The sequence below is a fragment of the Macaca nemestrina genome, chromosome 13, assembly GCF_043159975.1.
Source record: "Macaca nemestrina isolate mMacNem1 chromosome 13, mMacNem.hap1, whole genome shotgun sequence".
Lineage (NCBI taxonomy): Eukaryota > Metazoa > Chordata > Mammalia > Primates > Cercopithecidae > Macaca > Macaca nemestrina.
The window spans coordinates 115,984,504-116,001,993 of record NC_092137.1 but is presented as its reverse complement, the minus strand read 5'-3'; the positions used below and the strand labels follow the sequence as shown (position 1 = coordinate 116,001,993).

Sequence of the window (17,490 nt, the reverse complement as noted above, 5' to 3'; positions counted from 1 at the left end):
TAATACATGTGAGAACAAGTTTGCAAATATTGTAGCATTTTAAGTGTTTATGTTTAATATAGTAAGGCTCTATGCTTTTACAATTCATCCATAAATGAATTGTAACATTCATCCATAAATGAATTGTAACCCTATATATAACATGATTTGTAGACATCATGCAAAGGCTAATTGGGAGTCTTTTATGAATGCAGGGCTAAAGTCAAATCATCCTAATGGACCCCAATGGCATTCATAGCATGAGGGAGCATTGAGATTCCATCCTAAGAGGTTAATCAGCTGCCTGTTCTCCCACAGCCAGCTTAAGAGTCTAGCTCTTTCTCCTTGGTTGTAATTTTTGACCCCCTAAATTAAAGCCTAGAGATGCTCCTTAAATATTGCAGGGGGAAGCCTCTTTCCAAAGGAGTTCCAGAAAGAATGCTGTAAGGGTGGGTTGTGTTCTAGGTGGCTCTATGAGCCATTCAGCTTTCCAAGCTCCTAGAATAACTGAGCGCTGTGGAATAATTGTTAAAAGTTTTGCTGAGGAATTAATGTTTGAGGAAGACAGTTAAGTCAGTGTTTTATTAAGAACCGTGTTCTCAGCTGGATTTAGCAGAGCTGCTTGGGGGTGGGGAAAAGGGAGGAAGCTTCAGCAGGTGCACTTTAGGTGCCTGCCGTAGCACCGACAAGTTCCAGTGCCATTTTATCAGTTTGGCCTAAGACCGTGCTCCATACACAAATTTCATTACCATATTTTTCTAAAATCATTTGTCTAAGGAAATGTTTTCCATCCTTTCAAAGCTTCATGTATGAGTTAGAACATCTCAGAACAGTATATTCCCCATAGTTTAATTCATAACAGTCAGAACAACAGAAATGTTAATCAGTGGATAAACAGATAAACAAATTGTGGTATACTCATACGATGGGGTAATGCTCAGCAATAAAAAGGAATGAACTGTGAACACATCTTAAGAGCATGCATGCATTCTCAGGCATTATGTTGAGTAAAAACATTCCCAAACAAAAGACCGTATACTGTTATGATTCCATTTATAATGACGTTCTAAGGGCAAAACTAAGCTATAGTGATAGATGCTTTGGGTAGGAGAGTGAAGAGGCATAAAGAACCTCTTTGAGTGATGCATACATTCTATTTTTAATTGGTTGTGGCTACATTGATGTTTCCATTTGTCAAAACCCATCAAATCATACACTTGAAATCCGTACATTTTACTCGATGTAAAGTATATGTCAATGAAAAGAATGAGAAAGAGGAACCATAAACCTGGAGTGTTTTTACCCATTAGGAAAACCTTCAGACTATGGTAGTTTAATATCATATCTTCAAACATTAGGTATGGGCTGATTTAAGAAATGTTTGTATGAAGATGATTTATGTATTTTCTGCAAGAGCCTTTGGCAGGGGTATTGTCAGTCATGGTATTCAGTATCCCTGTGCAGATCTGCAGAAGGCATTTCCAGTATCTCCCTTGATGCATTGCTATGTTTCTTCTTCAAAAATGATAGTAAATGCACAGTTTATCAAATTTCTTTTTTGTTCTTTCTTCTGGACACATCTGCTCTAAATTCACCGTTTCATGAATGCTGCTATCCTTAGCACACTTACCCAGGCCCCAGATTTTTTCTTTGATTCTATACTTAGCACAAGCGTGCCCTGCTGCCTTCCAGGCAGCTCCACCTAGAAAAGTAACCTAGTCCCCCAGTGCTTCCTGGAAACATTTTCCCTGTTGCAGAATGGGTTTGGGAATGTTTTCAGACTAACGTGTGAGACTCCCGCTCTCAGGGTTCAGTCTGAGTTATTCCACAGGCTTCGACGTTTGAACTTGGTGGACAATTAAGTGGCTGGAAACCTTCTTTCCATCCCCTGTTGAAAATAGCCACAATGAGAAAGCCGATGCTGTCATCCCTTACATTTTATGATGCTTACTTTCTAATTCTAGGTAGATGCCATGCTACATATCGCCCTACCTTTAGAGTGTGTGCAGCCTTTATGTAGAAAAAGGACGATTTTGCTTTCTGATTCGAGTTTACTTTTCACCTCAACTTCATAATGAATGTGCAGTTCTATGGCTTTTCTTATGCCCGTAGAAAACTGAAATGAGTTGCCACTGCATTTGTGTGGAAGCATGACTAAAAGAGGCCAGTGAATTATTTTGAATTTATGATTCTTCCCCAGGTAACCTATAACTGCTCGTGATTCCAGTTGTGAAAGCCCATTTAAAGGCAGTCGAGTTACATCTAATCAGTGAAAGATCACGTCTGTCATTTTTAAGTAACTCCAAAACACTCTCTTAAAAAAAAAAAATACATGTAAGAGTATATGTACTTCTATACAATAATAAAGCAGTTTGATAATTTGCCCAACTTTTTTAGGAAAAAAGTTTTCATTTCTGGTGCTAAACTTTTTTCTTCTATGGACGTGTTTTTAAATCTGGTTCTTACACTATAGTGAGAAGATCTTTAGAATATGCCTCCATTTTTCATTCTTGTGTTTGTGAAACAGTGAGGATATACAATTTTATGTCTCAGTTTTTGACTTGGTCTTGGGGAAATCTGTTTTGTTTCCATACTGTGATTGTTTCCATATTGTTGTCATCAGCAATTGCATTCCCAATGGCCATTTGTCACTAAATTTTACATGCCCTTTGTTTCAGAAAGAGAAAACATGCTTTCCGAATTGAATTCATGGCATTTAAAGGGCGAAGTGTTTAATTTTTTAAGAGAACCCATGCAAAACGATAAGTTTCCATCATTGTTTCACATACTGCCAATAACAAGAGATTCAACACGGTCTTGGTGTGACTCAGTCATCTGTCTCCAGTTTCATTGTGGTCACACATCTTCGTGGATTCGGGGCTGTGTTTTGATTCTGCCTCCAGTGAAATATTTTATACGTTTTCTGGACTTCAAAAAAAATAGATATTATAAAATTCAATTGGAAATAAATTTGTGCTTTCCAAATGTATGACCAAATTTAAATGTAATTTTATTTCAAAACAATTTAGTACCTGTATATTGCAGTATTTTCTATTCTTGCTAAAGTCACTGTGGCAAGTAGGTTTGTAACTCATTGTTATTCAAGCCAGTTATTGTTTATGTTTTTAAAAGTCCAAAGATATCAAAATATAGATGTTGTAAATCCTTTTACCTAAAGACTCCATTCATGTTTTTTTAACTATTCTATTAATGCCGTCTGTAGCCAAAAAAATCCAATCCTGAATCATGCTTTGTATTTAGTTGTTTCTTGAGTCTCCATTAAACCAGAGGAAGTCCCATTTTTGTGCCTCATAACCTTGACACTTTTGAAAAAAGTACAGGCCTGTGATTTTGTAGAAAGGTCTTGAATTTGAGTTTGATTTTTTTCTTTAATGATTGAATCCAGGCTCTGTGTTTTTGGCTCTAAGATTATAGCATTGATGCTGTGTGATTCTCACTGCATCCCATCAGGTGACGTGTGGCATCGATTTGTCATGTCACTGGTGATGTTAACTTTGATTACTTGAATAAGGCAATATTTGCTGGGTTTCTGCAGTATGAGGTTACTGTTTTCTCCTTCAAAATTAATAAGCATTTTATTGGAAGAGATTTTGAACTTACGTAAATATACTCTGTTTCATTCAATTTTATCCACTAGTTTTAGCATTCATTTTTGTTTCTTCTCTGAATTATTTTTAAGTGATTGTCAAATGGCGATTTCTAATTCTGCCATCCCTCTACGCTTATAAGTTAGTTTTCTGTTGTAAGGAAAAGCTTCCCTTCTTCCTATTCATTTATTCGCTCATTTATTTATATCACTGTGAGTTGCTATTTTATTAAATCAGAAAAATGTGCCACTATCATTATTCATTTGCTGATCAGATTGTTTCAGTTTAAGTTATGGGAGGCCCCAGCTAGCTGGCTTCCAAACACCCCTGTCATTCTTTGAACACATCTTCACTTTCTGGGGTAACAAGATTTTCCAGGTTCATCTTGTATTTTACGCCTCAGCCTGGATTCAACAATTTCTTTGAGAAGCCCTGTTTCATGGAGTTTAGGAGTCAAGATCTGGACACCTGGTATGTTCTGTGCGACTGGATGTTGGTGCTGCCAGATGCTCTCAAGAAACAGAGCCACGAAATATATCTAGGTATATACACACATGTGTATTTTAAAACATGCACACACACACATTTACTTCTGTATTTATTTCTGTATTATCTATCAATGAAAAACCATGAAGTCACACTGATATATGCAATTCTAATCAAATTCTAAGCACTGTAGGGCTTATTTTAGCTTTCCTCCTTTTCAGATTTGTAACTCTGTTTCTAGGCAGTGAAATACATGGCTCCCGTTGGCCTTAATCCAATCACTTATTTGATCAGTCTACCTGAGTACGGTATCTTTCTGTTTCCTCTCTTGGCCACATGTCTCATGCAGGCCACCATGATTAATTCTTGCTTCCATATCCACTAAACCATTGGCCTTTGGTGTAAATTCCTTCTCATTGTCTGTCTGTCTGTCTCTCTCTCTCTCTCTGTCTACATACATACACGCCCCCCACACACACACAGGCTTACCCCATGGGTGAGATATAATCATAAACTAATCTGATACAAATTAAATGGACAGTATCTTCAATTAGTGAACAAGTTAAAGACTATAGCGATAAAAATGACTATTCTTCCTTCTTTTAAGATGGAATTCCTCTTCAAATAATGACAATATTTAAATATAAGTTAATTCTTTCTTATTAAAAGTCATCTACCTGATTACCTGCAATATGTTTTCCTAATACTGAAAATTCATTGGTGGGTTTTTCAATTTTTGAAAAGATAAATTTAAAGCTACTGGTTTTCACAAAGGCAATTTCCTTTTTCCATTAAAATATCTGAAAGCACAAGAGATTCACATGATGCAAGGAAGATAAAAACCCTATCAACAAATAATACAAAGTTTTGCAAGGTGTTTGCATAAGGCAAATGATATTATGCAAATGCCTAAGCCAAACCTTTACATCAGCAGAGAACACTGTGTATGTATTTGCTGGAAAATGTATTGAAATGCACAGAGTTGCTAGACAACACATGGAATTGCCATATTGTTGTCAAAATCTGAGGTACGGCGTTGTAAGGAGTTTGCTTGCAGGCTATGGCTTTACTATTTCTCTGTGATTAGTTGTTTCTCAGTGCCTACATTGCTCTACTCTGTGAGCCAATATTTGCATTTACATTACAGACCACGGTGTGAAGGATGTTTCTTATTAGCGAAGCATCTATTTGATTCTTCATTGCTCTGTAGCTTGTATCATGATTACAAGGAAGTTGAAGCTCCACTACTGATACACCACAATGTATTTATGAGCCCTTCTTCTTTTGTGTTTACTTTTCAAGATTCTTTATGAAATCGATGGCCCAGGAGAGAGAGGGCATCCTAAATGCTGTAGGACCACAATTAATGTGAGAAATGTAATTGATGACTGGGCTCTTAAAAGCTACTCTCTGCTGATATGCCTCAGTCTCTGCTCCTAGTCCCAGACTTGCATTTAGCTTTCAGACATTCTAGCGATTAGACCATGGAGATTTTATATACCTAACAGTTCAACTCATTAATTCAACGAGTGTAATAGATCCTTGGCATGTTTGGATTGAAATTTTGGACAGATAGCAAGTGCTCTCAAGTAGATTTTGCTTTAGGACAAATTTGAATCCGTCAGGCTGTGTGTGCGGTTTGTGTGTGGAGCCTGTTGCTTACTGGTGAGTCTGCCCAGCAGACCCTGGAGCCTGCTGCTCAGCATAGTGGCGTTGTTTGCTTCTGGTAATGATGGTAACAGTTACATGGGAAAGGACATGCTTAGTGGTATTCTCAAGTTTCAGAATTCACAGAGCTTTTCTGTCACTTGTTAAGGTCAGTGGTCCAAAACTGTAACACTTCATCTAATTCCAACAGTGTTTGGAACCAGTGGATTATAGTTACATTGTAATTGTTGCTAAATTGGGATGTTGCCTTCTAGTTAGTGGTCAGGGATTTGTTCTTTCCCTCCCTCCCTTCCTCCCTGCCTCCCTCCCTCCCTCCCTTCCTTCCTCCCTCCCTTCCTTCTTTCCTTCCTTCCTTCTCTCTCTTTCTTTTTTTTTTATTTAATATGGCTGTTGATCTCTAATCTATGATTTTATATTCCAAAGAATCTTTTATCATCAATCTTCCTCCCTCATTTATTCAAGATAATGTTTTCTTTATGCTGTAATCAATCTTTAGAGTGTGTGTGTGTGTGTGTGTATGTATATGTGTGTGTGTGTGTGTGTGTATATATATTCTGAAGAATCACGTATATTCTTTTATGTTTGTTCAGTGTTTTCATCTCCGCTCTTGTCTGGTGCTTACTTTGGTTTCTATTTTTTTTTTTTTTTTTTTTTTGAGACGGAGTCTTGCTCTGTAGCCCGGGCTGGAGTGCAGTGGCCGGATCTCAGCTCACTGCAAGCTCCGCCTCCCGGGTTTAGGCCATTCTCCTGCCTCAGCCTCCGGAGTAGCTGGGACTACAGGCGCCCGCCACCTCGCCCGGCTAGTTTTTTGTATTTTTAGTAGAGACGGGGTTTCACGGTGTTAGCCAGGATGGTCTCGATCTCCTGACCTCGTGATCCACCCGTCTCGGCCTCCCAAAGTGCTGGGATTACAGGCTTGAGCCACCGCGCCCGGCCTGGTTTCTATTTTTATAACCGTATTTAATTCCAGCATTAGTTAGCTGGGTTGTCATAGTGTAACAAGAGTCAGAAAGACCTGGGCTGAGAATCAGCTCTGAAAACCACTGTCTGTGTCTCTGTATATCTAAAAGCAGGTGATAAGAGCACCTATTTCAGTGGTTTATTCTATGTATTGAAAGAAATAACATAGTATAGTGCTCATCCCAAACTAGTTGTACAGGTAAAAAAAAAGTTAGAATATAAATTCTAGAAGTGCTAAGATTTTCACTAATGTCCACAAGCACTTACTACAGTCCCTGGCACACAGGAAACACTCAATAAATACCTCAGTGGTTGCTGTTCTTAGGCTACTATAGCCCTCCCCTCAATGCTTTGAAGATGAAAGATAAAAGAAATATCTATAAAGTACATAATAAAAGATCTGACATAGAGTATTTGATTTTGCTAGAAATATATTGGCAGGAGCTTGCCATTCTGGTCAGTGATTGGTTTAGATAGTGTTCTTGAGAAAACATCATCAGAAAGGCTAACAGTCTTTTGTTTCATCCTTCTCAGGCATCCTATTTTCATTGGTGGTGATGCTGTATGTCATCTGGGTCCAGGCAGTGGCTGACATGGAAAGCTACCGAAACATGAAAATGAAGGACTGCCTGGATTTCACCCCTTCTGTTCTGTATGGCTGGTCATTTTTCCTGGCCCCAGCTGGGATATTTTTTTCTTTGCTAGCTGGATTACTATTTCTAGTTGTTGGACGGCATATTCAGATACATCACTAAATCAACCATTGCCCCGAGTATTTTCTTGAGAGATTTTAAAACAGGGAATACTTTTTTTTTCCATTTTGTTTCATTGATCCCAGCATAAAATTAGTAGATATAACTTTTTAGTTGCTATTCAAATTAATCATTTTACTAAGATTTTCTTCAATAAGAAGGTCCTAGAATCTCTCCAGATACCAACAAGCCTCCATCTTGTTTAAGTGCTGTCAAGGACCTAGGTCTTTAGGGAATAGGTAAACAGGTCTCCCTTTCACTGAACGTGTTAGAGTTCATGCAGGTCGCAAAGGCCTGATAATAGCTTAATACCATGACATGGGGAAAATCTAGATAGATTTGGCTTAAAGCCTCCTTGGCATTCACTTCTGTTAATTAAAAAAAAATCCTTGAAGAATAATTAAGAATGGGCAAGGTTGTCAGAGAATTTATTTCGTTTCTTCTCCACACACATAACATCTACATCCACATTCACTGGCTCTTGTGAGCAAATGAATTTAAAAATAGACAGCAGTTGTTCTCATTAGTGGGAGCCATGTACTCACCAGTTAAAATGGGCCACAACAAAGAAGACTGAGAGCATGTACTTATCTTACTTTTTCACCAACAGTGGTTTTTGTTTTATTCACTTAATTGTGCATGCTTACATAAAGTTTAAACTACATTTAAAACTAACTAGTCTGCATACCAAATTATATATAATCTAGATTGATTTTTTATGAACTTAAAGTGAGTTAATTGTGTAATGTAATATTGTTTAAAATACATAAAAACCAAGCATGTCAGCTTGGTCCATAATTCTATTTGATATTTTAAAATTCTCATTTAAAAATTATATTGCTAACGTTCAGCATGTGAAAATTTATTGATAAAATGTGATTTTAATATTCTTTAGCTATAAACTTTCAAGATACTTCCCTATGAGGGTTATAATAGCCCTGCTTTATTAAAGACCATAAAATATTAACTTTCCCCAAGATGTTAGGGGTTCCAGTTCTTCTGATCATTTGATTTCTTTAATTCCTGTCCCTCAATTTCTTCATCTTTACAATAGGTATATTAACATTTACAGATCGACTGTTTCCTTTCACCTCCTAGAAGAAACTTTACGTGGGGAAAGATAATTCTGTATTATTCAGTAGCATAGACATTTTGTATATCAAAGATGTTCATTTGGCACTAATGTTGATTGAAATCAGATCCATCTGAGATGCCTAGCTTGTATTTGCATTCTGGAAGCTTCCATCGCAGGGGAGCCCGGCAGGGTATGCGAGCTTTGTTGGAGGTGCGGTGTTTCATTCTGCAGCTGTTGTGAGGACAGACAGGCATGGCCTACAGGCAAAAAAAGTCACCACCTAGAAGATGCTCTGGGATAGAGAAACTGCCCCTTTTTAGCAGCTCTTCCAGTGCCGTGGGAGAGGTGATCCCAGTCTTCTCTGTACATCTTGTGCTTTTCCATTAAGACTTGTTCCAGTGGGAAGGAGCTTTGGAAAAATTGCAAAGGTCTGAATCGTGAGGGCATTTTCATGACAGGACTTGCCAATAATAATAATAATAAAGCTCCAGGGGTCTAACTGGTTTCTCAAGTCATTTCAATACTATCATAAACGTTTTTGTGGTACTTTCCTTTGTCTTTCACTGTTTCATTTTTATATTGCTTCATTTGCTTCTTTGCTTTTGGCTTGGTTATTAGAAAAAATAATTATGAGGTCTGTTCTGCACGTTGACTGTGATGTTAAGTTATGGCATGCCATTAAGTTTTCCAGACGATGCTGGATGTATCTGATTAGTTCATGTCATCTGTAAATACAATTCTTTTTTGTAGTACTTTGGAATGGAGCCTTTTTCTGGTGTACTGTATGCCATTTAAGTTTCACAAACAAGCTGCTTTCGGCAAAGGCTTGAATATTTATAAATTTCAGATGGTTATCCTCACTTTATAGTACACTTATGTGGCTACCATATATTTTTCATATGACAATTGGCTGAATAGCTGATGTGTATGACACATTTTCACAGATTTGCACTTTGGAAGTATTTTATAGTTGTAATGCATCAATCAAATAAATTTCAAGCACATTTCTTGATCAATTTACCGGTAACCCTCTGAAGGAACGAACGTGAGTTGTGATTGCTATGTCAAAGAGTGAAATATACTTTAAAATGGCAGAGATATATAGTACATTATTGTAGCAACCTTATATCTGATTTGAGATACTGTGTTGCCAAACGTCCATGTTACGTTTATTTCTCTATTGGTTGTATTTATTAATTTTTAGAAGCCTTTAAACTGTGTTAGAATCTTTTTGAAAAGTGTTGATTTTGCATTGTAAAGTTTCACTTTAACAAATAGGATATCTTTTCAGTTACACTTTTAGAAAGAGTAAATAAAAAGGGCAGTGAGTTATGCTCTTGGACTTGGTGAAAGCTATCATCTCTCCATATTGTATTTGTTCAACTGGTGTAATTCACTCGGGTGGATGATTGCATATACATTGGAACTGGCTGGAGAGACTATACAGAGAAGTTTAATGATTGTGTACAATTTGAGGGTTGATGGTAGGGCTTTCTAAAAAAGCAATATCAAGTGTGTTGTTAGTGTTCCTTTGGTCATTTTTATTACTAATCTATAAATATATTTATTAAATTTGAAGATTAAATGGAATTATAAAGGAATATATTGGAGGAAGTGTCACTGTTGGTAATTCTTCATCTATTAATTTTGTCTATCACCAATATATATGAGTGCATGTCTGTGTATATTTGTGTGTATGTAAGTGTGCATGTGTATTATACGTTTGGGTAGAAAGAGATAAATTGAATGATATAAATCAATACATTTGCGCTAAGCAAATTTTAAAAAATCAGTTTTCTTTGGGGAACAGCAATCTATTATTGTTGTTTCCCTGAGTGCCACTTTAACTGTTTCACTCAACGGATGGTGGTTTATTCGTTCAACATGTAATTTGATTTCTGTTTTCTTAAAAGTAACCATGTTGGACTTACAAAGAGACTTAGAATGTCAGAGGTGTTAGACAAATATTGGATACCAGTAAAATTAGCTGAATGTAAGTCTGAAGGTTGGTGGAATTGTGAGAAAGACCAATGGTGATGGGGTTATATTGAAGAAAATATAAGATGAACTAAATCAAAACCAGATTTGATTTTTGTGGGACTCCACCAGAAATGGAAACTCATGAGCAATAGATGAAACAGAAAACTAAATTTTTATTGATTGTATGAAGGAGTTAAATATATGGAGACATTTCCTCCATGGTAGATGGAGAAATTCCAATCAGAATGTAGGATGACAATACCTTTGATATGTTAAAAACCAAGGAGGTTAGGGATATACTATTTTTCATATTTATAATACGCATAAAGTTAGCAAAGGGACATTTAATGCGGTTAGCAGGGAAGCTAGGAAAGAAAGAAAGGAAAACATCCAGTTACAGATTATACTTTCTGAACTAACTCCCCAGAGCAAGCGTTAGGGGCTCTGTCTGCAGATCAGTGAGACAAACCTGGACTAGCCTGTGAGAGTGGGATGTATCAAAGACAGCAAGTCTGGAACGACAATGGAGACACCCTAAGAGACCCACTCAGCTTTTTGAAAGATCATCCCTCCTGCCCATAGGGTTCAGCTATGACTGAAAAATTGAAGGAGCAATTGGACAGTTGAACTTTATAAATGATCCACTTCTAGATATAAGGAATCATATGATATATCTAATAATTCTATTTAATCCTATCTATCTATCATCTATCTATATATAAATTATACAGTTAAATTGATCTCTATATAGATAGATACTGTGTCTATACATTGTCTATATAAGTAACTAAATTAGAACAATTTGGATTCTTCAGATGATGATGGTTTTCATAGTTCACTCAAATGACAGGATAGTTTACCCTGGGTTTATGAAATAAGCATGGTTGAATTAATTGTTATCCTGCACAGATTCTGCATATTTTGCAGATAATTTAGGGAAGGAGAGGACTCACTGGGATAAAATAAGTGCACATGCAGCAAAGATTTTAATATTCTCATTCTTCTGGATGTCTAGGAATTATAGTGACATAATTCACTGAAAATATAGGATAGTTCTCTTTTTATATGACAATTCATTTTTTCTTCTCTTAGCATTTTTTCCCATTAATTCTAAAGAGAGACTGCCACTGTTAAAAAATTCACCAATGCTTGCACATAGTATTGATGTTAAAAACTACCTAAATGAATAGATATTTAAACAACATAGACTACAAAAGAGTGATATGTAAAGAATAATGCTTATTGCCTCATATTTTGGTCTAGCATATATAAAGGCATTATAAGAAATATTGATGTATTGTTTTCATCCCCCGAAAATTCAAGGGAAATTTTTCTCCAAAAATTTTGTGGGCATATGTAACTATCTGAAAGATATGTGAAGTATAAAGTTGGATTAACATGTCTGTGGTTACCTATAACCACATACCTAGGCATGTATATGTATATATATGTCTGTGGTATGCATGTATATGTATATATGGATTTGGATACAACTGTATACATATGTTTGTGTGTATGCATATAGAACTATATACACACATGCCTATATATCTGATTACACATGCATGCACACATATATACACATAATGTATGTGTATGCATGGAAAAATAGTTTATATGCTATAGTGTATACATGAATGCATAGAAGAAATGCTTACATTATATTATATGTGCACATACACATATCCAAATATTTGTCTCAGGCATTCCCAAACTCTTAAGTTTTGCTGGAAAGGAGGGCATATTTTACCTTTCTGCTATTGCATGCTTGTTGCAGTGGTGAGTGAGGATGGGGGCAAACAATAAGTGCTACCATGGCCTTCTCTTGCTTGGATCCAGAGCATATGTGGTGGTGCATATGCAATGAGCTAGTCATGTTTTCCTTGTAAATGCCAGTGGCCATGATTGTGTCTTTGAACATGTTCTGCACACCACCTGGCAATCGATAGCTGTCAATAAGTATTTATTTAATAGTTATAAACCTTTTTGGGCAAAATGATTTCTTTCTAAAGCCACGTGTCTTGGTTGGCTTATTCTTTTAATCCCCTTGCAGAAGATTATACTGATTGGTTCCCTGTCAACTCCTTATTTGAGTCCCCTGAAGAGAGGCTCCTAGGGTGTTGTGTGGAAGGTGATGAGCCTGTGTTTGGAGAGCTGATTTCAAATCCTTGATTTTAAACTTGCCATTTGCCAAATCATTCTACTTCACTTTGACTCAGTGTCTTCATCTGAGATGCTCACTAATTTATTCAACAAACAGTAATTGCATACATGCTACTTGTCACAAATGGCACTCGATGTTAGATACATATTACTGAACAAAACAGACAATGTCTTTTTATTCTTCGAACTAAGATTCAAGCAAGGGATACAGAGAACAGACAAGTGAGAAAAATAACTTTGACTTTATCAATTGTGATAAATCCTCTAGGGAAAAATGCATAACAGACTAATGAGAGATGGAACCGTGCTTGTTGGATAGTAAGAGAAATTCTTTCTAAGGCGAGAATTTTGACTATTCCAACACAAAATACATAGAGGGGATAACTGGGTAAAAAGTGGAAAAAAAAAGGATTTCAGGGAGAAAGGAGCAAGTGGAAGAAAAGGCCTGAAAATGGAAAAGAACTTGACATGTTCTAGAAATGGCAAGGCAGCTTTTGTGGCTGGCCATTGAAGCCGGGAGCTTTGTGGTGAAGTTGGAGAAGCAGGAAGGGCCCAATCATTCCAAGCCCTTGCGTTGTTATAGTATATTTTGAGGGTAAAGTTGAAAGGACTTGCTGTGAATTAGGTAGAGGTTGAGGACAGGGAGGAACCAAGAATGACTTCAGATTTCTAGCTTAAGCAAATGGTTGGATAAGAAGGCAGGAGGAGAACAGGCTTGAGGGAGAGAGGAATCCATGGTTCATGTTCATGGTGTCCTGTTTGAGATGCCTGTGACATGTCCACGTTTCAGCCCTGGTAAAGAGTTGGATTTCTCAAAGTCCTACAGTGGCCACAGGACGCTGTAGAAGCTGACCCCTTTGCTTACTTCTCCAACCTCATTTACTACTTTTCCCCACACTCACTCTGTGCCTCAGACATGCCAAGGTGCACTCCTGACTCATCGTCCTTGAACATAATGTGTAGTCCACATTATGTTGTCATAATCGAAATCTTTAAAATTAGGCAACTATGACCTGCCTAATTGCACACAGTGATTGATACAGTTTGAGTATTTGTCCCCACATCTCTTGTTGAATTATAATCCCCAATGTTGGAGGTGGGGCTTTGTGGGAGGTGTTTGGGTCGTGAGGGTGGATAGCTTGGTGCTATCCTTGCCATACTGAGTTCTCACGAGTTGTCATTGATTAAGTGTGTGACACTTCCTCCCCCACCTTCTCTTGCTCCCGCTCAGCCACGTAACATGCCTGCTCCTTTTTTGCCTTCTGCCATTAGTAAAAGTTCCTTGAGTCTTCCCTAGAAGCTGAGCCGATGCCAGTGCCATGCTTCCTTTGCAGCTTATAGAACCATGAGCTAATTAAATCTCTTTTCTTTATAAATTACACAGTGTCAGGTATTTCTTTATAGCAGGGCAAGAGTGGCCTAATACAGTGGTCCCTACTCAGTCTCTCATCTCCTTTAGGTCTTTGTTCAAAAGTTACCTTCTCAGGAAAACATCCCCTGACCATCCTATTTAAAAATAGAGGCCGAGGCGGGCGGATCACAAGGTCAGGAGATCGAGACCATCCTGGCTAACACAGTGAAACCCCGTCTCTACTCAAAATACAAAAAATTAGCTGGGCGTGGTGACGGGCGCCTGTAGGCCCAGCTACTCGGGAGGCTGAGGCAGGAGAATGGCCTGAACCTGGGAGGCTTGCAGTGAACCGAGATTGCTCCACTGCACTCCAGCCTGGGCGACAGAAGCAGACTCCGTCTCAAAACAAAAAAACAAAACAAAACAAAACAAAAAACACTTAAGATAAATGTTTGAGGAGATGGATGCCCCTATTGCCCTGATATGATAATTGCACATTGTATACAGGCATCAAAACATCACGTATACACCAAAAATATGTGTAACTATTATATGTCAATAAATTTTTAAAAACAGGTTAGGCAGTTAGCTCAGAGGAGCAATGTGGGCCTGGAGGTGCACACTGGGGAGTCACAACATGTAAAGCCATGGCAAAGATGAGACCCCTGAGGAGGAGAGCTAGAGAGGTTGATCCTCTGTGCACTGGAGAACCAAACAGGGGAAGATAAGTGGAAGACGGAGCCTGCAGAGAGGCCAGAAATAGACAATGAAGAATTAATGGGAAATGTGATACCGAGGAAACCCAGAAGGAGGATGTTTCGAGAAGTGACTGAGTTTTTATCTTTCCCAGTGGTGCTGAGGGGATGAGTAGGACAAGGGAAAAAGGTGACCTTTGGAGATGGAAGCGTGGAGGTGGTTGGTGATGATGACTGCAGAAGTTTTGGTATGGGGTGGGAATGGAAGCCAGATGTGATTGATTTAAAGAGTTAACAGGAGGTAAGAGAGTGGAAAAGGCTGTTGTGCAACTTCTAGAAGCTGACTGTCCTTGAAGCAGAGCAGAGCCATGGAAATGGATAGAAGAGAATGTGAGATCAAAAGAAAGCATTCTGAAGATCCGGGAAAACAAGGGCAAGTGTGTGTACTTTGAAAATTATTTTGTACAAAGAAGTTGATGGTTTGAAGAGAACCATGAAAAAAGTGGAGTGTGGAGCCTGCCAGTGTATGTGTGGAGGGACGGTGGTGTCTGCCTCTCCTCAAAGTAAACACCCAGAATGTAGAAAGCACTCAGTACGTTCAATTTGACCAAAAAAAAAAAAAAAAAAAAAAAAGAAGAAGAAGAAGGAGCAAAACCAACCAACCAAACAAAATCCCTGTTGTTCATTTATTATGTACTAGTTCCAGCATCAGGTGTCGGGGTTGCCTTTTCGCCTTTTACAAGCCAAGTGCAATAGTATTCACTGCTCATCCTCAAAGCGCAATAATAAGATCCCCGAGAGTCAAGACAGTTGAAAGGTAGGTCTTTTAGCACCATGAGCAGTAATAGCAAATGACAGCATCTCAGTCTGTCAGGATGTTAGTGTATATCTGGAAGGTTCCATCTTGCTAGTGAAGTTGAACGTTCCCCTGACTCGATTCTCTAGATAAGTATTTGAGAAGGCAATTTAATTTCTTATTGATTTCTGATGGCATGTGGTTTTTAATATCTTAGAAAAAATGTGAAGTGTATTTCAATAGCATGTTTTCAACACTAGATTACAGAGTTCTTCCTTTTTTTTTTTTTTTTTTTTTTGAGACAGAGTCTTGCTCTGTCGACCAGGCTGGAGTGCTATGGCGCGATCTCGGCTGACTGCAACCTCTACCTCCTGGGTTCAAGCGATTCTCCTGCCTCAGCCTCCCAAGTAGCTGGGATTACAGGTGCCTGCCACCAAGCCCAGCTAATTTTTTGTATTTTTAGTAGAGACGGGGTTTCACTGTGTTGGCCAGGCTGGTCTCAAACTCCTGACCTTGTGATCTGCCCACCTTGGCCTCCCAAAGTGCTGGGATTACAGGCATGAGCCACTGCGCCCAGCCAGTTTTCTCCTTCTTAAACCGTTCCATTCACTGAGAGAAAATAGCACTCAAGGAGATATGCTTAGGTTAACTTTTAAACGAGATATGTAAACCCATTCAAATGAAGCCTCAGAAAGTGAAGAAATGTCACTCAATAGAACATTCTCAACATTAGTTTAGTTTTGCTCCTACCTAGAAAAATCCCAGCAACTGCCCAAAAGCCATCCACCGGTTTAATGGGAATACTCAGCTTTCTGTCTAAGGCCAATCAAAAGGCGTATCAGATTACTGCAGTAGAACATTGAACTTGTTCCACATCATTGAAGTTGTCCATTCTTGAGCAAGAAAAATACTTTCAGATAAAAGGAAAGTGCAACTTATGAAAGAGGGGTGATAAAATAAAAGATTCAGAAAGAGGGTTTTACAAATGGACTCCATTTGGATTCTGAACAATTCTTGTACTGAATTTTTTCTTAATAAAAGCAGGAGATTTGATTCTTAAGAGGTGGCGTGGGAGAAGATTTGTTTTTACCACTCTCTACACCTGGCTCAGTTGACTACATCACAGTAAGTGACTGTGTCTTATGCTGACAGATACTGTGGTTTTTGACTGATCTTCACCATCTTCACTAGTTGATAATATTTAATACTTTTACCTGTCCTCAGTGGTTGTTTGTGGAGAGCAGCATTTTGACATGGTTTGGATTTGTGTTCCTGCCCAAATCTCATGTCGATTCCTAATCCCCAGTGTTGGAGGAGGAGTCTGGTGGGAGGTGTTTGGACCACGGGAGCGGACTTCCTCTTTGCTGTTCTCATGATAGTGAGTTCTCCCAAGATCTGGTTGTTTAAAACTGTAAAGCACCTTCCCCTTCTCTCTCTTCTTCTCTGGCCATGTAAGATGTACCTGCTGGCCAGGTGTGGTGGCTCACGCCAGTAATCCCAGCACTTTGGGAGGCCGAGGTGGATGGATCATGAGGTCAGGAGAGCGAGACCATCCTGGCCAACATAGTTAAACCCTATCTCTACTAAAATTAAAAAAAAAAAAAATTAAAAAAAATTAGCTGGGCGTGGTGGTAGCGTGCATTTGTAGTTCCAGCTATTCAGGAGGCTGAGGCAGGGGAATCACTTGAACCCGGGAGGTGGAGGTTGCAGTGAGCTGAGATCACCCCACTGCACTTCAGCCTGATGACAGAGCGACACTCCGTCTCAAAAAAAAAAACAAAAAAAAACAAACAAAAAAAAACACAACAGTTGTGTCTACTTCCCCTTTGCCTTCTGACATGATTGAAAGTTTCCTGAGGCTTCCTTAGCCATGCTTCCTGTACAGCATGAGGAACCGTGAGCCAGCGAATCCTCTGTTCTTTATCAATGTCCCAGTCTTAGGTATTTCTTTATAGGAGTGTGAGGAGGGACTAATAC

The 17,490-nt window shown here is 38.4% G+C and overlaps 1 protein-coding gene across 4 annotated transcripts in view; it reads left to right on the top strand.

Moving 5' to 3' along the window:
- LOC105490129 (transmembrane protein 182) overlaps positions 1–15,362 on the top strand; it is an 88,325-nt gene extending 72,963 nt beyond the window's left edge. For all 4 annotated transcript variants that reach the window (XM_071077182.1, XM_011755512.3, XM_071077181.1 and 1 more), the window contains one exon: positions 7,236–15,362. In XM_071077182.1, coding sequence (XP_070933283.1) covers positions 7,236–7,456 — 221 coding nt within the window. In that variant the 3' untranslated portion in view covers positions 7,457–15,362. The remainder of the gene's footprint in view (positions 1–7,235) is intronic.
- The last annotated feature ends 2,128 nt before the right edge of the window (positions 15,363–17,490 follow it).